This window comes from Lytechinus pictus, chromosome 5, assembly GCF_037042905.1.
Source record: "Lytechinus pictus isolate F3 Inbred chromosome 5, Lp3.0, whole genome shotgun sequence".
NCBI lineage: Eukaryota > Metazoa > Echinodermata > Echinoidea > Temnopleuroida > Toxopneustidae > Lytechinus > Lytechinus pictus.
Window position 1 is genome coordinate 9,081,085 of NC_087249.1, and position 23,702 is coordinate 9,104,786.

A 23,702-nucleotide genomic window follows, 5' to 3' on the forward strand; every position below is an offset into this window, starting at 1 on the left:
TGCAATTGATCGCAAGTTTCTTGCAACGCCCCATTAGTCTGAATACCTACCTTCATATTTTCTTTGAAATATCCTTGTCTCTGTCTGGTTATAGATCCAAGTATAGCTTTCAAGAGTCGTTGAAATCCTTGCCATAATATTGATTTATTTTCATGTTTCTTTGTGTCCTTCCGGTTAGTTCATTGAACTATAGTTTTCTTCAAGTCTATTGAGCTTGGATTATTCAAATCTCCAAGTTTATCATCTTGATTCCTCATTTTAAGATATATCTGTAGTGTGCTACTTGCAATTAATAATATGTTTGGTGTTTTTTCTTGTCTGCTTCAAGATGATTACCGGTATTTCATCTTTTTATCACATACTAATGCAACATAAAAAAAACCTTGTAGCGACATGACATTTGTATTGTAACCTAATCTCAGTATGAAATACTGAGAAAGACATTGATTACTCTTACTTTTTAGAATTTTTTTTTTTTCAATACGTTCATTCGAGATTAAAAGTGATTATAAGGTAAAAAATAGACAATGAAATATAATGCTGAGAAAGCTTATAAGAATGATGAAATGCCTTCAGTATACGAACAATAAAAACCACCAATCAATATACAGGATTATAATATTTGAACAAGACCTTCCAAACCCTATAGGAGCATAAGATAATATGAGCCTTCAAATGAATCCCATGAAATTCCTTGGAATTGATATTACTTGCTTTGGTTTGATATAAAGGAAATATTATGCATCACTTATCCAAAGAAATAGCTTGCAATTCATGCATCCTGCTGCATATTTATGGAAGGAAAATAGTCTGCCCTTTTTTTTCTTCTCTTCTTTGCTATCATTTCCATCTTGAGTACTCTTAATTGAGGGGTGTGTATTTCTAAGTACGGAAATGCCTGCAAGGGCTTGCGGATTCTCTTTCCGCCTCGATGGTCGATGGACCTTTCCTTCTCCACGGATAAGTCATATTCTCTTGCGACGAGACTTGAAATGGTCCGAGGCGTTGGTAAGGGAGAAAATAGCGCTTGATAGGATGCCGTGATTTAGTCGAAGTGTCGATATGACAGGCAATACTTACCGCATATTAGGCAGGCGTACGTCTCGTGGGGTACTTCATCACTGTCACATGACGTGATGTCTTCGTGGAAAAGTGACGGATAAATAGTGGCATCTGGGGAGGCTGATTGAATCAAGAATGACAAATTTGTCGGTGAAAAGTAGTTTGAAGTCATATTATCAGGATATTTGTATTTTTTTTATAGTTCATGTTTATCAATCAGGGTGAGAAGGAGAAGATATGGCAACTTTCATTGTGTCAGCATTTTTCTTTCTCATTTTCTGCGTCTGTGTCTCTTGGCTATGTCTGGCCTGGTCCTTTTCCCTCTTCTATTTCTTTCACCCTCTAAGCATTTTGTCTGTATTTCTATCTTTCTGTATTCATCTGTTTGGCTATCTCTTTCTGTCCATCCCCAGTTTCTCTCTCTCTCGTATCTCCATCTCTTATGTCTTACATTTTCTCTCACATATTTCTGTTGATATCTACATGTAAATTTCTATCAGACATTTTAATAGAATTCAAATTATTTAGAATTGTTTACAATTTGTTTTAAAGATAAATGCCAGTTGTGGTAACGATATCAAAATGAGTTCGTAAAGAATCCAATGAAATGACCACCAACGGGTCTGTTTGTATAGATAAAAAATATGTGCCAAAGGATTCTGGAAGGAATTGTGTAATTGCTGAGAAATTAGCAAATAAGCACAGGATTCGGGTCAAGCGTGGGGCCGACATTCAAAGCAATAACAATACTCTGTCCCACGTGCGCTTATCTGTGTTGGTGATCTTCAGTGTGAACATTTTTCAGCGTAGATTTCACAAAGTTCAGTTTCTGAAACTGTACCAGATCTAGATCCTTGATGATATAGTGACAATTAAGCCTGGTTTTACAGACTTTCTCGTGAAATCAGTGTTTACTGCAACTACATTCATTTATCTTTAATGAGAAACTACATGTAATGTAAATAAAGTAGTATTACATAATTTAGTATTTTTTTCAATTTTTTCTTTTAAATTGTTCAATATTGTAGTTTAGGTTTCAACACATTTAAGAAAATTAGAAGAGATGGCCATATGTGGAGGTACATGCATGATTAGGCCTCCAATTACATTTATTTTAAAAAGTTTTCTAATGGCAAGATATTTCTTTCAAGCTATTTTCATCCCGGGGGGGGGGGGGCCACTTCCATTGACGAGTGGATACCATGCGCGACCACGGTGTCTTGAAAAGCACCCTAAACACGTATTTTCCATATTCTAAAAATGCACCCCTTAACAAGTATTGGCGTGTGAAATCCTACCCTTAACAAGTATTGGCGTGTGAAATCCTACCCTTAACAAGTCTTGCCTATTGGAAACAAATACTATTGGCAAGTATTCCCAGAACTGAGCCCCTAAACAAGTACAGCGATGTATTTTCCATATTCTGAAAATGCACCCCTTAACAAGTATTGGAAACAAAACGATACTCTTAGCAAGTATTCGCTGAAATGAACCCCTAAACAAGTACAAAGATATTTTATTGATATGTCACGCGTCCGTCGGTCGTCGGTTTTACCTTTTGACACCATTATTTTGGTTTAATACGGCCCCACCTTCCACACCTCGCGCAAATCGGACTCTAATCTAAACACGTAGTGTTGGGGCAAAAAGGACATCCTTTATAAAACATTTTGATTTTGTTTTATCATCCCCCCATATTTGACCCTAAAAACACGTATATTTTTCCGAGCGAAATAGATACCCTTTTTTCAATATTTTTGTGTTTTTGACACCCTTATCACGTTACGTACGTAACGTGTCCTATCTTGAAAAAGACATCCTTTTTACGTGTTTTTTTGGTCGCGCATGGTATCCACTCGTCAATGTAAGTGGCCCCCCGGAGATTTTCATCTTTTTGAAAATCTATCGTACAATACTCTCAAAATGAATTACGATACAGGTAGGTATCATATGAGAGACTCTTTGTAAACACTACATTAGATATGTATGAGAGACCACCCGAAGTGCGTACACTCCAACCCCTCTTTATCCTGTAGATCCAGCTCTGCTCGGGTCAAGGGTGGCTCCCAGTAAATTTCAGGTCAAAGGACCTTTGTGTGCAGTTGAGGGGCTCTGCTTAGCGTCTTTTGAATGAATGAATGAAAACAGAGGACAGCTGGACCAACGAACCAAGCCATGTGCGTAGTAGCATTGCACAGGATAAAGGGAGGGTTTGTGTGTGTGTTTTGTGTGTGAAAGAGAGAGAGAGAAATAAAAGGAGAGAGAAGGGGAGAGAAGGGGGAAACCAAGATGGCTGAGTCTTTCATGTAGCGGTGAATTTGAAATTAGACGTTGTGGAGTGTTTTGGCAAATATTTGGGATTGGATTACTGTTAGATTTCTTACTCTGGAGTTGTCAAATGGCAGTGGATGGGTGAGTGCATTATTTAGAAGAGAAAAACATGAACTAGGTTACAAAAATGATGCTTTGTGAAAGGTTCCATTGACAATAGTGCACGTAGTCCCACTTGTGTAGTATCCTGCTGGTTGTTTTCCCATTGTTTGGATGGATGGAACAGTAGAGGCTTGTTGTTTCTCTGAATGCAAATAGAAATTTATAAATATGCATACTTACATCTATATGAAGGTATTTCTGGAAGTTTAATTTAGACTTCAGTATTTGTTTTTTACTCTGGATTTTTTTTATATGTCTGGCAAAAAGATCTTCAAGAAGTGATCCTTGTAGTTGTAGGCCTATTAATATATTATTATTAAGAACTTGTAAATACGTTTCCTTGTTTAATAAAAATAGGCCTGAATGATATAGATAATACCTTTTCAATCAAGAGAGATGAATACGTATGATATCTCTGTTTGTGCACCTTTTTCAACTTCCAGCCATGAATCGATTGAGTTTAAATATTCTGGGATTCATTTAATATTTAAAGGGGAATGAAACCTTAGGAACAAGTGGGCTTGTGTCAAAACAAAAAAATCAAAGAATAAGAACAAAGAAAGTTTGAGAAAAATCGGACAAATAATGAAAAAGTTGTGAGCATTTGAATATTGCAATCACTAATGCTATGGAGATCCTCCTATTGGCAATGCAACAAGGATGTGTGATGTCACATGTGAAAAACTTTCCCTTTGATGGACTATAAAATACCCTCAAAATGTCTCTTTCTGCTTTTTCTTGTGGTGATACAAACTCTTTATCCATGATTTATTCTTTAAAAATCTGTATTTCATGCCCTCCTATAAAAAGAACACATGATCTACTGTGATAGATGTGATAAAAGAGGCAATTTAAGTGAAATATATACTAAAGTAATAGGGAGAGTTGTTCACAAGTGACATCACACATCTCTGTCGCATTGCCAATTTGAGGATCTCCATAGCATTAGTGATCGCAATTAAAATGCTCATAACTTTCTCATTATTTGTCTGATTTTTCTCAAACTTTCGTTGATCTGTTTCTTTGATTTTTCTGTTTTCACACAAGCTATCTTGTTCCAAAGGTTTCATTCTCCTTTAAGGTTGAAAATCTTCAAACCACCCACTGCAATCCTATATACCCCTGAGCACGTTACATACGTAACATAATAAGGGTGTCAAAAACACTAAAATAATGAAAAAGGGTATATTTCACTAGGAAAGCTATACATGTTTAGGGTCAAATTGCGAGGATATAAAAAATCAAGAATTAAAATGTTTTATAAAGGATGTACTTTTTGCCTCAACAGTCAACACTAAGTGTTTAGAGTACGATTTGCGCAAGGTGTTGCCGTACTAAACCCAATTGTAGGTAAAGGTAAAACCTACGACCGACGTCCGTGACATAACAATTAAAATATCGCTGTACTTGTTTAGGGGTTCAATTTAGGGAGTACTTGCCAAGAGTATCGTTTTGTTTCCAATACTTGTTAAGTGTAGGGTTTCACATGCCAATGCTTGTTAAGGGGTGCATTTTCAGAATATGGAAAATACTTGTTTAGGGTCCTTTTCGAGACCCCCTGGTTGCGCATGGTATCCACTCGTCAATGGAATCCCCCCCCCCCCCTCTGGATATCCCCCTAATCTGATTTGAAAATTAAGTTCTTATTTTAAGATGTTATTTATTTGCATCCCTACTTCTATTGCCACTGACACAATATAAGACGTCAGAAGATTCATGAGAGAGAAAGCCTCACCTTGTATGAATTTGAAAACAACTGGATTCAGCTCTGGAAAACAGATTTAGATAAAGTACTGTACGTTAATGAGGAATCCCACCATTAGATTAACTTTGCTTGAAAGGGAAGAGAAAAAACAAGGGAAATAATCATGAAATTTTGAGCAAATTTGATTTGAGCTGTTTTTTAAGTGTATTAATAATCATATTTTCCTTTCACATTTGATTTATTTAGGTTTTTTGCAATTAAGGGCATGCATATAAACACAATGAGGCCCATTTTTATTGATGTAACAGTTTACATCAAAACCATGTTTTGTTGTACTTTTTTTGTTGTACTTTTTTTTAGAAATGGATATGATCTTGGAATCAAACCCTGTCTAAATTAATTTTTAATTATGATTTTTTTTAATGTGTTTTTTGTTTTCCAAGGGTTGGAGGAGAAATAAAAATAATTGAGGTGACTGAGGTCTTATTTTTCGTGTCAAATATTTTTTCATTGGCTTCAAGCTAATGTTTGCAAATGTCACTGAGTTGCCAATTTGTTTTTTAATGCTTAAATACATTCAAAAACAAAGATAGAAAAATAAAATGAGCAGGATTTGTTCAAACTTCACTGAACTTATCTCACTCAAAAATGCCTCCAAAATAGATTCTGAATCAACATATCAATTCTATAGTCTTGTGTATGCTTGATTTCTTCACAAAATGCAAATTTAGTCCCACTTTCATTTTCATATCCATGTAGAAAGGGGTAAAATGATTAGTCGAGAGTAGGTGGTGAATTAAATATCATAGTTAAAATCCTGAATCCTGCTTGCCAACATCTTGGATTTTTTTTTTTTTTTTTTTAGTTCTATTTTTGTCATACATTCATGTCGATTACAGATAATATCTTATCATGATACCTGTATGAAGGATACTATCCTATCATGAATTAACTGTATAAGTTGTAGGAGCAATCATGCATACATAGAATTCCTATTCCCCATGATTGCACTACAGTATTCATTAAAAGTACATGTAAAAGACAGTAGTTGCAGATAACAATTATTTCATTGTTTCACAACATTTGGCTTGCTTGATTTTGTCTGAACTTTGTACTCAATGTGGGATTTGGTTATATACAATAAACTATTTGACTTTTTATCATATTCCATCTAATCACTAGTTTTGACAAATCCGAGCTGTCAATTTCTCAAAAATTTATAATCCTCCACTCCGTTTCTCAGCAGTCTCTGATAACAATTAACATCATACTTTTCACCCCTTCCGTGCCTTTCAATGATGACTATATTCTCTGTAGTGTTCCAAAGGTTCAGCTTAAACCCAGGTTCAAAGTTGTGGTTCGAGTATGGATAGCCAATTGTTACGTAAATCACTAAAAGTAAAGATATCATAGTTCAGCTTATTTGGCTCTCAAATCATTCCTAATTGTCTAGGAAGTATAAATAGATGATTGTCTTCACCATCGATGAATCAGGAAAGAGCACAGTCAACATAAGAAATGTACAACTTAATAAATTTTTTGACACTTTTGGCTTCCCATAATTTCAGCACAGAGTTAGACCATGGTCTAAGTTAAACCTGACTTCAGAATATGGGCCATTGTGTCTTCCCTAAATGTTAATGACTGTTTTTTTCCATTTCGTCAGTGTTCCCAAGGTTCAGACTGAGATCCTTCCAGTTGACGAACCTCCGGTCCCATCTTCCACGCCCGACCAAGAAACCACCACGCCCAAAAGGAAAGCAACCAAGCAGCAAGCCAGCAGAGTCTCCAAATCGGACACCAAGAAGAAAAAAAAGAAGAAGAAGAAAAAGAAGAAAAAACAGAAGAATGCGGAATCATCGCCAACGACCCCTCCGATGGGATCCTCGGGGAGGCAGCCCAAGACGAGACGGATGCTCGGGCAAACCACAGAGGAGGAGAAGACAGCCACCTTGAATAAGACGAAAAGGACTTCGGGCAGGAAAGCAAAGGAGGAGCAGTTGGTCAAGAAGAAGTACTGGAGGGCGGGGATTTACTCGGACACTTTCAAGGAAGAATTGTAAGCTTATGGTTTTTTCAATAATTATTTGTTACAAAAGGACTTGTGGCCCCACATTGTTGGTTTACTCAGTTGTTTGAAACTTTATGGGTTTTAAGGGAGAATCTGTAAAGATGCTTGGAAAAAAAAGAACCTGAGTTTTGAAATAAATACAAAAGCTCCTATATGTGTACCAGACTTATCTGCATTAAATTTTTTTTTCTGAGTTTCATGTCTGTCTATGTACGGCAGGACGTTGATTCGATCACCATAGTTCAGTTCTTTGAGAAGCACTTAGTGAGAAAATGATCTTGACCATTGTTTTTGTAATGCAGACCTTTATTATTGCATTGATTTTGATTCCTAGGACCAAGAAAAGGCCAGATGAAGAGGAAGAGGGTAAGAGTGGGAACAAGGTTTCCCAAGAAGAGACCAATCCAGCTGCCAATGAGACCAAAATGGATACAGCTCCTCCTGCATCTTTAACAGCGACGTCTGAAGCAACAGAAGGTGAAGATGGAAATCTGTTGATGGCAGAGAATTCTTCCTCAGGGACAGGAGCAGAAGGATCCAAGCCAACAACATCGACTGAAACAACTCCAGCAGACGCGTCGGCAACAGCAGCAACTCCTCTGGAAACAACTCCTCCGGAAACAACAAAGAAGCCTGAGGAAAGTGAAGACGGGGAGTCGGCGGTTGCAGCAGCGGAACCTGAGGAGATGGCTGTGGATGTGCCACAGGATGCCACTGAAGCAGGGGATATTGCTGCACCGTCGGAGAAGGATGGTACGGACGGGGCCGAGGAGGGCAAGACAAAGTTGCTTCCGTTTCCCTTTCATGCAGGTGAGTGACCTGAGAATCTTCCCTGAAGATACTGTACATAAGGACATGGGGAAGTCAAGATTTGATGCCATGGGAAGTAGAGAATATCTGGGAATTGGCTTGAAGCATTATAATCTTACAGGATTGTATCCGTAATGATAATGTTAATCTTTTAATTAGCGCAGCTATTGAAAGTGATGTGGAAGTCAGTAATGAGTACTGACGTTGAGTGTAAAACTTTAGACGAGAAACTGGATACCTTCGCATTAATTTGTAAAAACGATGCATGGGAGAAAATGTGAAAAATGATATATTCTGAATTATACATGGAAGGCATTTTATGGTGCATGAAAAAAGTGTGAATTGATGGATGATAACGTTGGTGGTTATTGGCAGCTGTAAGCAAAAAGCAGTTTTGTATTCAGAGATTGAAGATGAAGCCTGAATAAAACAACAGTTTTTTAACACTTTCCAGTTGCAAAAGAGGAAGGGAAGTTTGGTCATAAAGTGGTAGGCCTCCACAAAGGCTAGTTGAGATGGGATGTAAATGAGCTTGGCTAAAGAATTACTTGTCACATTCAATAAGCAACCAACTCACTAAACACTGCCAAGAGATGGGGGCCTGCCAAGAAATTTTTGACATTTCCTTTTGGCAGCGGGGGCAGTGAGAATTGAAAGTGAATGCTGCGGGTGGACGGTGCTCAGCATCGAGACGAACCCCTCATGCACCTTCGTCGGGGCATTATGCAAGAGCGAACATTGAAGGACCCTGTCTGTCTGATATCCATGTCTGACCTCGTGTAAGGGAAAGTAAACAAGCGGCATGAACGCCAAGTTTGAAGACAGGTGCGGTATTTCGTGGAAGGTGTCGAAATGATATTGGCATGGCCTACTTAGAAAGTGCAATGTATATGTTGTGGGGGGGATGAGGAAGGTCGTTGTGTGCAGATCAAGTGGAGTACAAATTTCAAGCCTACTTTAACACAAGGTGAAGGTGTATATGTGTGTGTGGTGGTGGGGGGGAAGGGGGGAGTTAATGGAAGCAATCGTGTGTAGACGGAGTTGGATAGGATTTTTCAATTTGTGTGGGATGTGAGCTGCTTTAATACCCCCATCTCACTAGGAAGGCGATCGTGGCGACCATGGCGATCTGTGTAAATCCCGCAAATCGTAGCAGAATCTTCCTCGAATTCTATTTTTAGCCTGCGAGACGATTGCACTGCAACTTCTATGCGACCGACCTGCGCTGAAGGCGATGGTAATACGCTGAAAGTACGACGATGCCACTTTCTTGCGACGATTCGAGGCAGATGTGATGCGCTGCTTCTGCGATCAAAGCGATCGTACAACGAGGCTCATACGCTAATTAGGACCTCGGTACGGTGGTGCTACGAATGAAGCGATTATGTTACGTTCATGATGGGCTCTTGAAACGATTTCAAGCAATCGGCATACTAATCGCGGCACATGACACAATTTCAGTCGATTGCCAACCTCCGACCAACATGGATGTCCAGAATTTGGTTGGACTTATACATCTTGGCATTCTAAAAGAACATCAGTTAAAAGTTGAATGCGAGGACAGGAGAAGGAGGAGGCCAAAAAGTCCGATCCTGGCTGTCACCTAAGTCATAATATACAATATTTTAAAAATTTAATTCATTCAAAAGATGTCGATGAGCCTAATAGTTAATATAAGGGATGCATCCAGAATTTCATAAAAGAGCATAAAAATCTTTGATATTCTGTCTATTTTTTTCCACAAAAGTTTGTCACTCAAAAATATTTGGTAAATTCCTTTCAAATTTGCTGACAAGAAGTAGTCTACTGATGTGATAGGCTGAGAGCACTCATAAAAAGGGAGGGGGAGGGGGGCACAATGCCAGAATCTCCCTAAAGAGTGCCTTTCCCAATCAATACATTAGTGATCGAATCATTAACAAAATTTGATGTTGTCTACTGTCACTGTGGTTAGAATTCAATTTATTTTCAAAACATAATCAATTTATTTATTTTTGCAGAGGTAACCCATTTCGTCATCAAGACATGTGAGCGTCTTTTTTCTTTTTCCAGCTGGCTCAGCAGTAAGATTTTCATCCTCCTCCTGTACCCCCTCCTCTTCCTCCTCTACCTCCTCCTCCTCTACCACCACCATAACCCCTTGATCTTCCTCTTCGACCGCCGGCCTAAGAGGGGTAGCTTGGGCAGCTTTCCCTTTTCTGGTCCTTTTTCTGGGAGGTATGTTTGAAAACGTCGTGGTATCGCCTCGTAATCTGTTGCAAATATGATAATCCGCCACCATCGGCACGGCGTTTTATAGCAGCGCGGACGGTTGTTGCGCAATCGCTGCCCAGTCATCAGCGGCGCAGCAAAAGCGCAACGCGAACGCCTGTAGCGGGCTGAGAACGTGTGCCACATGCCACCCAAAAAAGGAAGCGTCGTGGTGGAAGCTGTGTGAAGCGTGTCGAGCGCAAGGCAGTCGCCTTGTAAACGGAAGCAGCGTAGCAGAATTGTCTTGGAAACGGGCCTGAAAACCACGGGCGATCGGTGCCGTTTTTAATGCGCTTATACTACGCTTTATGCGTTGGGGCTCCGTTACAGCTACGAATATGTCGTTTGTAATACGCTCATGACTCGATTGTGATGCGCTTTAGCACCTCCGCGATCTCGCTACGTAAGTTTTGAACATGTTCAAAATTTTGTGGCGACCAGGAAGATGGTGGCGATCCTTGCCGCTTCAGAAAAGATCAAGGTACGACGGAGAAGATTGAAAAGATCAAGACACGATCAAGCTACGTTATACCACGCTTTGTCAATTTTTGACGATCGCAGTGGAATCGCCATCTAGTGAGATGGGGGTATAATTACTTGCTTGGCTAGGGTCATAAGATACTGATTCAATATTTGATAAAGGATGTTTGGGGTGATAGGAAACCGAGAGGTTGGGGTGATGGGATAGAAATTAAATTACATATTGAGCTTGTTTGGATGCTTCTCTTCAGGGTAGACACTTGTTAGAATTTTGAGATCAATGGTCATCTCATCAATGAATTAAAGACTCCATATTCCCCTGGCATAGAATTTAATAGCTTTAATTGTGACACATCCTTAGCAGAAGGGTACGCTAACAAAAAACAAAAATGTTATGCTATGTTTAGCTGCAGCTTATAGCGTGAACCCTGCTCAGCGTTTTTTTTTTAAACAAACCCCTACTTGCTAATTAACAAATCAATGAAATTCCACATGTGAAAAAGCTGTGGATTTGACTTTTGTTGAAGTTCCATATAGAACATTGATTTTGATTGACTTATGAAGGATCATGGGATTATGTTGAAATACTGTCAATCTCAAATTTTTTGATATTGATAGTATGTTTTATATTGTGCTACCATATTGATGTGTGTTTGGTAAGGTAAAACACAATCTTGTCATTTCTTCAGTGTTATACACATGGAATTAACGTTTAAGAATGCAATTGAGTCAATTCACCTGTTTCATTCATCTTTAATACTTTGCCTTTTTTAACACTTGGATACATGTTTTATTGAATATGCTTTAGTGACCATTTTTCTTTAAAGGACAAGTCTACCCCAACTACAAGTTGATTTGAATAAATAGAGAAAAAATCCAACAAGCATAACACTGAAAATTTCATCAAAATCGGATATAAAATAAGAAAGTTGTGACATTTTAAAGTTTCGCTTAATTTAAAAAAATAGTCATATGCACATCCTGGTCGGTATACAAACGAGGAGACTGATGATATCATTCACTCACTATTTCTTTTGTATTTTACTATATGAATTATGAAATATTCTAATTTTCTCCTCAATGTCAAGTGAGACAACGATTTTGTTCCTCCTGAACATGTGGAGTAAGCATTGTTTAATAATATGTTATTTACTCAAGTTGGTCCTTATTGTCAAATCTGTAAAAATTCAAATATTGTATGATTTAAACAATAAAAAACAAAAGAAATAGTGAGTGAGGGACACCATCGGCTGTCTCATTTGCATGTCCCTGATTTGTGCATATCACTGTTTTGTGAAAAGTAAGCAAAACTTTAAATGTCATAACTTTCCTATTTCACATCAAATTTTGATGAAATTTTCAGCGTTAAGCTGGTGTAATTTTACTCTTTTATTCAAATCAACATTTTCCTGGGTGGACTTGACCTTTAAGGATACATATCTAAAAGACCATTTAGACCATTTCCCCTCTTCCTTCCATTTCAGTGTAGTAAGACATATAAGAAAACATATTATTCATCAAATATTTATAAAACATATCTCTGAAAAGCAGTTTTATACTTTCTGTATTTCTTTTTCTCCCCCTTGTAGGCATCAACTTGTGTGAGGAATGGTTTGATTTTGAGCTGCCGTACGACATCTGGTGGCAGTGGGTACACAACAAACTACCTTCCAGGACTCAAGCACCCAAATTCAAGAAGATCAGAAATAGTAAGTTGCCAATTTGATGTCGCAGATTGTCATTATAGAACAAATTAACTTCAGTCTGCATCATTTAACAGTATAAATGACCCCTCCCCCAGTCCCCAGACCTGCAGAATATTCTGCATCTATATTGAGTGGCAAATTGTTATTCTTGTTTTATAATTTTTTTATCGTCATACTATAGATTTTATAGGACAAATTAAATGTCCACAAATTTGAGTAGCTTTTAAACGGATATCCTAATCTTGTAATTATAATAGGTTTTATTAATGTGGACTTGGAATGCCATTTTTATCTTCTACAGTACATGTGTGTATTGCACTAGAAAATTATTCGAGTAGATTTTTCCCTGTCCTCGTGTAACTTTGTCTTTCAGTAAATTTTCCAGTCTCAAAATTCCCCCTTTTCTCTGTTTTATAATAGAAAGAAGCCATATTTGTTGCTTTTATTAGAAAGAAACTATTTTCTGTTATATTCATGCACTGGAAAAATATTACAAAATAAGCGCTTCCACTTCCTTTTGTGTCGAGATTTCAATTGCAGGTCAACCTCGGTAGTCTTTCACATTTCCCTCTTTTTTTAGAGTTGATTGTATTGTAGTTTTTGCATATTTGCTTTTGATGATTCAGAGTAATTTGTTTAAAGTTCAGGGACATTCTATATAGCCATATGTAGGTGATTGATTACAAATCACAGCAACTGTATGTGTATAGATGTGAGTGGTGGTACCTTGGAAAAAATGATTTGAATAGGATTTTGGAATTAGTTTTTCGATCGTGAGTGACAGATTTGAGGTAAAGGCACATCAGTCAGACTCAAGCTGTGGTACAAATTTCCATCCTCACTCTTGACTTGGTGATCTTTCTCTGCCTCAGTTTCAATTCTTCCTGTCCATGTTCATACCCCCCCATGTTTCATGTCCCCGGAACTATTTTACCCCACCCCTCCCCTCCCTCTCTCTTCCCCTCCCTCTTTCTTCCCCTCCTAGCTCCATCCTTGTTTTATGTTTCATTTCTTTTACGTTTTTTCTCCCTTCACTCTTATCCTTGAGGAAATTCCCAGGGATGTTTAAAGCATTTCAAAATGGCAGACTGCCAAGATGTTTTCAGACACTAACAGAAAATCAGCCATTAGTATTGAAGTTAGGGCTTGTCTGCCAATAGTGGTAGATACCTGATTTTGGTATTGTCCTTTTGAGTTTCAAGTAAAGTTATCAAATCTTGTCTGAAAACGAGCTGTTTTCCAATATTATTAGGGTTCCTTCAAGGAGATCGTAATTGCTTTTGGTAATTCATTGACGACTTAGTGGAGATGACAGAATAAGGGCAGTGATGAGATAATTTACACATCTCACGTAGACATACTGTCCCATATACTGATTTCTCTGTGGTGTGATTCCAATTTTTTGCAAAATTAAATCCTATCACTCTGAGAACTTCTTAAACAACCATCATTGGATGCTGGTATTTAAACTGAGGCCTGCAATATTTCCGTTATTTTGATTCTGGATATTGTTTAGGAGTGTGTGTGTGTGTGGGGGGGGGGGAAGGTTTGTATTCAAAGTACCGGTAGCTCATTTTATACAAGGGATTTTTTGGTTTTCTACAATTGGTATTCCTTCTTGCAATATCTAATATTGCTGCAAGATATTCTTTGGCTGCCAAACAGTATATTCCACTTGGTAATCAAGAATTAAAATCAACCTTCTGCATATTGCTATTATATACATTGCCCACTTTTGATATTCACTTTTCAAGTGCCCCATGTATTAAGTTATCAAACTCTGCCACTCCCTTGAAATTTATCTGCAACCTGAGAAGAAGATATTCTTTATATCTGTATAGTTGAGCAATGTATAGTCCTAATGAACCTAATTCTGCTGTTTATAATGAATTGAATTACATATATACAGGAAACGAGCTTGAATTATTGACACCCTGGGAAATGTAAAATCATGCATTTGATGTGACATTGCTTTTGTCCTTTTAAGTTTGGTCTAGTGAACTGGTTATTTTTTTGTTTTGTTTTGTTTTACAGCATGTCCATAAAACCACAAACTACAAGTTTGATTTAGCATTCAGACATTTACAAGTTTCAATTTCTCTGATATCTTATTCAGTACGGTATAAAAAGATTTTGCTTCAGATCTGTGGTTTCTTAATAGCCACGGTACCTAGGCCCACATAGCATGTCATTAATGCAAATATTTCAAACAATGCAAAAACTGCAAGTGATTAGGCCTATATGTGATTAATAAACAGCACATAAATTAAGCCTTCGTATAATGCAGGCTTGCATTCATAATATATTTTTGTAATGTATACTTCAATTAGTGTAAAATGTGTGCTTAAAAAAAAGCTCATAAATCATATATTTTTTCAAATTGTGGAGAAAACAAAAAAGGGGGGGGGGAATGAGAAGGGAGCGTGGGATGAGGTGGAGGAAGAGAGAGTGAGAAAGATAGAGGGAACAGCAAAATTATATTATTTTTTCAACTTTGTGGAGAAAGCAAGAAGCGGGGGAAGGGGGGGGGGCGAGAAGGGAGCGTGGGATGAGGTGGAGGAAGAGAGAGTGAGAAAGAATGCTGAGAGAGACGGAGGGAACTGGAAAGTGGCATCGTGTCACGTCACACGCCGTACAGTTGGCTTATGTCTGAGCTAGCCTCCCACATTCGTGTTTTGCCATAAAGACGCTTTTCCCCCCCAGTTCCCACGGCACATCCCAGCTCTTGAAGCATTCAAATTCAAGGCATAGCTGCACATCCATGCTCTGTGTATATCCCCCATCATGAATCCTAGCAACCGCAATCACTGTCACTGACCCTACAGTCTTCATAACAGGGTTGGTTCACATATAAAAGAAAACCGCATTTAATTTAAAGATGGTCCAAGCTTGGATCTGAGCATCCATGAATGTTGTTATTGTTGTTGTTTTACCATATACGGCACGTATCATTCAGCAGTGAATATTTGTGCCATTTTATTGATTGTGTATTCTAATAATAGGGTTGTTCGCATCAGAATGATAATCACATTTTCAATACAATCGCAGTAAGTTCACTCTAGTTGTGTCAAGAAAACACATCCATTTCTTATGTGAAAGGTGTTCACATAGTCTGCACGACAGCATGGGTGATTCACATGTAAAATTCAATCCCATTAACATGCAAGCATTCATGACGACTGCCACTGATACTGCTGTTTAAAAAAGGGAAATATTGACAAATTAAGGCTCCTCTACTGACTTTTAGTGTTGGTAGTTCTACACTTTTAAATTTAATCAGAATAAGTGAAGCAAAATTTCACTAATAATCTTTAATCTCTGTTTTGTCTCAGATTACATCTAAGTTTGGATAAAAGTCCCCTCTGCATTCATACTGCTGTACTTTGGCGAAAGAAAGCAAGTTACAAAAGTATCAATTGTTGTAAATAAGCAATGTGTGTTCGCCATTTAGATAGGCGTCAATGCAATTTAACAGCATATTTTCTTCAATATCTTTCCATAGAACGATCATTTCTTCCCCGAATTTTGCTTGAACGTGCAACTTAAAAAGGGTGTTTAAAACACAACAATAACTCAAATTTGACTCGTGTGTCACTTGCTTCCTTTTGCCAAAGTTGGGCAGCATATTGGTATTAAAGAAAAAAAGATCCTGGAGATGAATAGGCTGAAACCGTTCTTGGAAACATACATTGAACGTTTCATTTTACAGCACAATGTTGACTTCTTTGTGGCAAAGTGTAACAATACTAATTTTTCAGTCCCACTCATTCCTTTTGGTGTGGGCCAACAACCTTTCTCCTGTCACCGCCTATATAGGTTACATGGCATTCCCATGTGATTCAGGGTTTCTGATTCTGAAATGTCGAACAAGTGCAAGAAATATTTCAAGGAGCATTTTTTTTTTACCCTACCCTTCTTGGTTTTGAAAACCTCTTGAGATCGTCAAACTTGGCTGAGAAACGCTCATTTATCTGTAACCTTCATCTCTGGAGCTTGATTTCATGGCCTCTACTGTTGCTTAGCAGCAACATGAGATGAGAGAAGGAGAGAGGGGCAGAGAGAGAGGGGGAGAGAGAGACAGAAAGAGAGAACAAAAGAAAGAGAGGGGGAGAAAGACACCCATACACAGAGAAAGAGACCCTTAATTCATGCCAGTATTGTACTATTTGCATACAGTACAATCTTCCTGAGCTTTGGGTAGATTTTTCATATATTATTCATAACCTAATCCACATTTTATTGGAATTTAATTAGTCGACTCTCGAAAGAATCATATTACACATCAGGGAATCCATAGCAAATGATACTCCCAGTACAGACACAGGAGGTAGTATTCTGATAAGTTTTAGCCAAGTCTAAAACTAGAATTTTAAATCACACTTCAATGGAATGCTGCCCTTCATAATATTTCTTCCATATTTATGGCAATTATAATGTATCAATTCATTCAAATTTGTCATATGTTTCGTATTTTCCTATTCTTCCCTTTCCATGACTCGATTGATAATTTTAGAATGAAATATTTATGGTAAATGGTATTTTCAATATTTTTTATTTGAAGATGTCATGGCATTGTACCTCTAAAATTCTGTTAGTTTGAGGGGATTTGGAAGATTTTTGTAGCTTAATGCGTGGGGTTTGGAATTAGGTCTTTAGAGGGTTAAATAACAATTTTGTAAGGTATCCTTTATAATGATTCCATTTTATAACAATGTGTAATCCATGATGGCATTGATAGGACAGCAGCAAAATGATCCTGCTAATTCCCCATTTTCAAAAAGAAGACTTAGACTGACAAGACTGTTATAGAGAGCACCTTATCGCCATAGCAACCAAATTGCCCTAAAGCAAACCCTCCCACTCATGAAAAAGAGCTTATCCACAAGATTGGTTGGTACGTAAGACGGATGGGCTCGGCCGTTCTAAGACGATTGTGATGATCAATTTCCAGCTGATGAAATTAAACGGCAATCCTTCCATATTTGAATGGGTAATATGGTACGCTGATGGGAGCTTAAAGTTGAAGAACTCCAAATCTAATTCTGTGGGGCAAATGATAGAATTATAATTTTTCACAGTTAGTGCATGGTTTGCATGTGTATTATGTATGGCCTAACATTCACTCCACATTCCTTTTAATGAATGGCTATTTAAAGGAAGATGAACTTGGCATTTTACTTTTTAAAAATAAATGTCAATTCCAGCCATACTTTGGGAATAAATGACCCTTTTAAAATCATACCAAATACTAATAATGATAATTCATGGATTAATATATTATTATATTTTCATTTAAACCTAGAAAGTAGTTGCTTTGCAGGATGATAATTTTATTCAGATTTAAATTTTGTTTAAAAAATACAACTTTATAGTATTTAGTTTGTGTAGCAAACTTTGGTCAATTCAATGACATACACATGAAATGGATCTGCATATATTCTTGAGGTAGTCTTTCTCCTGTTTGAGGGTAATGCATTTGGTTGAACTTTATTAGATTAGATAGCACTTCCTTGATTCTACAATTAAGTTGAAATTAGAGGAGGCACTTTCATTGATTAGCGTTTGATACGTGACTGGATGTTTTGTTTCAGCTAGTAGATATTTGATATCAATGTGGCCAGGGGGGTGTTTCACAAAGATTTACGTGTGATTTACTTACAAGTCTCGCTTAAATTCCCAGTTGCATGCGGTATAAAAGGCATCACCGCACTTGTCAAATCATGCTAAGAGGGCGCCCTCTACTGCGTGTTAACAAATAAGATTGCGTGTTACAATTCATGTGTGCATCTGCATTTAAGAATGACTCTAAGTCACACTTAACCCTTTGTGAACCCCCCCCCCCCCCCGATACATTGGCCCGTATTCTGAAGTCGGGTTTAACTTAAACTCGGGTTATAGTTGTGGTTTAAGAATGGATAGCCAATTGTTACATAAATCACTAACAGTAGAAATATCATATTTCAGCACATTTTGATCTCTAATCATTCACAATTGTCTAGGAAGTATAAAAAGATGATTGTCTTCACCATGGATGAATCAGGAAAGAGCACAGTAAACATAAGAAACATACAACTTAATAAAAAAATTGACTCTTTTGGCTTCCCATAAGTTTAGCACAGAGTTAGACCATGGTCTAAGTTAAACCTGACTTCAGAATACGGGCCTGTGAATATTCAGTATATTATGTTGAGCAAAACTGCATGTAATGCATGCTTCTTACCCATATGAGTACAAAGTTTCAATGAGATGGTGGACATAACTAAAGGGATGGTCCAGGCTGAAAATATTTATATCTTAATACATAGAGTAGAATTCACTGAGCAAAATGCCGAAAATTTCATCAAAATCGGATAACAAATAATATAAAGTTTAAAGTTTAGCAATATTTTGTGAAAACAGTCGTCATGAATATTCATTAGGTGGGCTGATGATGTCACATCTCCACTTTCCGTTTTCTTATAAATGTTATTACATAAAATCATATTTTTTCATTATTTCATACTTGTGCGAATAATATGTCTCCCTTACAATGAAATAAGTTGCAGCAATAAATATCTAATGCACTAAATCAGTTGACAATCCAATTTTTCTAGTTCTTGGAGGAAAAAATTTGAATAAACCTAATTTCATATAATAAATACAAAAGAACAAGTGGAGATGTGACATCGTCAGCCCACCTAATGAATATTCATGACGACTGTTTTCACAAAATATTGCCAAACTTTAAAATTCAATAACTTTGTTATTTCTTACCCGATTTTGATGAAATTTTCGGCATTTTGCTCAGTGAATTCTACTCTATTTATCAAGCTATACATACTTTCAGCCCGGACCATCCCTTTGAGAAGTAGAAAGTTTATTGCCATTGATTTTAGAATGCCATCCTATGATAACAAATTTAGAAAATAAGTTATTTTGTGCTTAATCATTCATGACAAACAACTGACATTAATGTACAACTTGTTTTGTTACTTATAATTAGGATCATGATGCCAAATAGTAGTTCTCTTTGTACATTTATTTGTAGACATATTTTCTCAGAGTTTTTGCGGATTTGTGACAGACGATCAAATTTTATGTCTACATAATTGATTGAGAACTGAAACTTGCATTTTTGACCAATTAAAATCAATGCTGTACAGCTGTCTGTAATGATTTTTAGACACCAAATTCAGGAACTGTTCGCTTTCAGTTAGTATGAGAGAAAGCACTTATTACTTCTTGCCTTAACAACGACAATGCCACGAATCGATTAAGCGTAAACAAATTTCCAATTGCGTCGTCATTCACCTAAATTCCTGCAAGCGTGTGCTCACATAGGCGGACGCGGGATCAACAGGTGGATTGTGTGAGCTGTCGTCGATGTCATCCATTATATGAGTTTCCTATTAGCACCGATCGCATAATTATATTTTCGTCTTTTGCTTCCGCGATCGAACACTCCTTGAATTCATTGCGCAAGGCATCGCTCATTCTCACTAAGATATCCTTTAGACATTGTTCACGCTGCATGAGTGATCGCCCAAGCATGAATGTCGCACAGCAGGAGTGCGTTCGAGTGTAGGAGAAGTACAATAGGCTTTCAAGAGAATATGATCATTTGAGAAGGTTGCTAGACCTGTACTTCAGCTCAGCCAAGTGTGATTTTTTTTTCTTCAAGATTTTCTAGTCCATTATTTATTCAAAAGGGGATGAAAGCTCTTATAAAAATATTCATGTTCTGTTAATATGGCATTGAATAAAAAAGATGTTTGAATAAGCTATTTTTCCCATGTAAAAGAAAAAAACATATTAATGAATAGGGGAAATTGAATTGATTGAATCTGTATTTGTAAAACTCAAACTCTGCATGTAATATTTAACCTAAATTTCTTGACCAATTTTTATAAATAAATGAGATAAAAACTCCTGCAATATTTTTTTTACATTAAATGTTTTCAAAATAGTTTCTTTTGAAATGCCATACAGGAAAAAAAGTATATGCTATATTTCATATTTTAAGAATTGTGGGATTTATGGTAAAGAAGGAAGGGTGGTGGGGTGGGGGGGGGGGGGGCGGGGGTGGGAGTCCTCTCCGTACCTAAGTGCTTTATTGACGTAGAATTGTCTGGGTGGCCAGGATATAAGCTCCGTTGAGCTGCTTGCGAATCACTTTACCGACTAATGGACTCGTTATACAAGTTTAATCAATCTATACTGGAAGAAAAGCTAGAGAGAGGGAGAGGAGAAATGAGGGAGCTGCGTATGGTGTAAACACCTGATTTATTAGAGCTATGAGAGAGCAAATTGATCGCGTTGCCATGGCAATGACGTCTTATAGACCTCGTTCATGCGCCCATTTTTATGGAGTGGGTGTTTCTCTGTGTTTTATGTGTGTTTTCTTGCCTTGTCTTGCCGAATATCTCCTGTTATTTTCACTTTCTTTCGTTTCCCATCTGTATTTTTAACATCCATATGTTGCAATTTTCAACATTTTTACTGTTAAATTTAAGGCTTCTGTTTATTGCCCCCTCGTATAATGCTAATTCACATTTGCAATGACTGAACTTCTCATATGTTTAGAATTCATAATATGTACCTTTACGCAAAATTTGATGCTGAATTCAGTCACGTCCTCGAACAGCTTTTTGCTTGCAAGCCTATGTGTATCCATGCTAGATGCTCCTTTATGATAGCTAATTATTTGCATTTTGTGTTTTCTACCTAAATTTTTTATGTTTATGTATTTTGCAAACGTTCAAAAGACCAGTTAAACAACCTTCTAGATTCGATGAAGATCTCCCTGAAGCTATCTCTATATCGAAACATGATAGTGAGATCGCGTGTGAGGGTTTTTGATATACGATTTACTGATAGGATCAGAAGCCGTAAACCAACAGATGGAAAAGACTCGTACTAATGGAGTGTGATCTAATACTGTGTTAAAATATTAAAGATAAGGCCGTTCTGGCTCTAACCAGGGTGATCTAATCTGAGACCACCAAAAATAATGCTCACACTGTCCGCTACGATAAGACGAAAGAACTTGGCGATGTAAATCGAGAATCAATAAATTTCTTACGAGGAGTGGAGAAGCGCTGAGGTTGGATGCCTGCCCGATTTAAGAGGATGGCAAAGGAAGTATAATTCAATCTTGTCTGATCAAAAAACCTGAAGAGCTTTTATCATCGGGAGTAATCTGGACTCGGTAAGGTACTTTGGGGAGCGTATATCGCTTAGTCGGCTTCCTCTAGGCAAATCAATTCTTGCTCTTCGTTGATATTCCTGAATGATGGCATTAAGTCGATTCAGACGCTGAATTCTAATGAAAATTGTCTCAAGAAACTATTAAGGTCATATTGGTTTCTGCACGATATTAAGTTCAATCATATTGAATGAATTTCTGATCGCGTCAAGCGGGGGCATCTGCGTCCTTTGGACACATCAAATTTCTAGTCTTTTTTATGATGCATAAATTTGTTGGTGTCATCTGCATGTATGAGCATAATTTCAAAAGGAACATGTACATCACAACTTTTGTTAAGAGATATCCATCACATTCAGACAATGATTTGTCAAAGAGAATTCAAAATAAGGAATTTATTTGAAGAAATAAGTTAATTATGAAAATACCAAACCGGCAACTTGGGAATCATGTTCAGCCTGACAAACCAGAGACGTTTTGTATAACACAAATTACAACACTGTAGATTGTGATATTTTGGTTTAAAAACTTGATTCCAAATGGGATTCCAGCAGAAAGTACATTATGCAATCACTACCAGTCACAATTCTTTGACTGGCTACTACCTGTTTCAGCCAGAGAACAATAGATTCAGTTGACCGAATCTATTGTTCTTGGGTTGAAACAGGTAAAAGTGATTCAAAGAATGGTGACTGGTACTGTACATGATGATTCTAATGTAAAGTACGATTTAAAAAATATATATACAACGGTAACTCTTGGTAGTGTGAACACATGTTTGATTTGAGAAGAAAGTGAAGGGGAAAAAAACAGGAAAAGAAGGGGTATACGCACAGGAATAGATCATTAGCTAACCAACTTAGACCATGTTTGTTTCAAGATGTAATCTCCTATGTGAAGGAAAATGTTGATTTATTCCGTGTGACATTCACGATCAGCCCCCATTCCTTCCTCTTGCGTTTAGCAAATCATCCTTTCATCTAGATACCAAGTTTACGTGATGTGACCTATTTCCCTAAAAACAGGCAAATATTTATTCAGGTTTAATACCCCCCCACACACACACTCACTCAATACACACATTTGAAAGGTTTCATATTTTGGAAGTTATGTTTTGGGGAGAGGGGCAGGGCAGAGTTTGCATAATATAAAATAGGATATAATTTTATACCAAATAATGGACTTGAGTAAGAAATCTTGCTTTGTGATGTTATAGACTAAGAAATTCATCCATTTATGATATTTAATCCATCCCCTCCATAATAAATTTTGAATATAAATCAAAATAGGATAAATTTTCTTTACACATTCTGTAGATTAAATATTTATCCTATTTGAAATACTAAGAGTTTTAACTGTGGAAATGGTCATTGTAACCTTTTTAAAACTTGTTCTTTCTATAATTATACCTAAAATTATCCTTAAAATTCAAACATTAAATACTATTTTAAGTTTTGTTCATCTTCTCAGGGTGCCTGTCACTAGTTCAGTGATAAATCTGTATACCCTAAAACAGCTATGCATGGAGGATGTCAAATAAGAATGCATTTTTCACTAAATGAATTTTGCGAATTTACATTAAAAAATATATTGGTCTGGCACTCGATCAAGATGAAACATTGTTTCTTTTCTTTTTGAGGTTCATGGGCTGAAAATTCAGGACACAATCTCTTTCGGTAGCCTTAATTCAGATATCCAACAACAGATTTTTTAAGATACATGTTCAAAGGGTCCTGTTTAAAAAAAACATGATAACTTTATATACTTAGAGATATTTTTTGTTTAAAATTTTCACAAAGAATCACTGGCTGAAAAAAAAAAAGATTTGGCAGCCACCACACTTTTATAAGATTGGATTATAAATTCATATTATTAACGCTTTATACCTTGTTCCAACCGTTGTGCATCAGTTACGATTGGCTTTTAGGAGCTGATTGGGATTTTTTTTTGAGCAGTCCCAAAATGTGCTCTACAATGAAAATGATTGCCACGTCTAACCTC

General features: G+C 37.0%; 1 protein-coding gene across 2 annotated transcripts in view; it reads left to right on the top strand.

The window, feature by feature from the left end:
* The first annotated feature begins 3,289 nt into the window (after positions 1 to 3,289).
* The window catches only part of LOC129262463 (histone-lysine N-methyltransferase ASH1L-like), a 48,821-nt gene continuing 28,408 nt past the window's right edge, over positions 3,290 to 23,702 (top strand). Inside the window, exons 1-4 of one of the 2 annotated variants that reach the window (XM_064099762.1) lie at positions 3,290 to 3,474; positions 6,867 to 7,259; positions 7,606 to 8,081; positions 12,401 to 12,520. In XM_064099762.1, coding sequence (XP_063955832.1) covers positions 3,461 to 3,474; positions 6,867 to 7,259; positions 7,606 to 8,081; positions 12,401 to 12,520 — 1,003 coding nt within the window. In that variant the 5' untranslated portion in view covers positions 3,290 to 3,460. The remainder of the gene's footprint in view (positions 3,475 to 6,866; positions 7,260 to 7,605; positions 8,082 to 12,400; positions 12,521 to 23,702) is intronic. The other variant, XM_054900586.2, reaches the window with a different exon arrangement.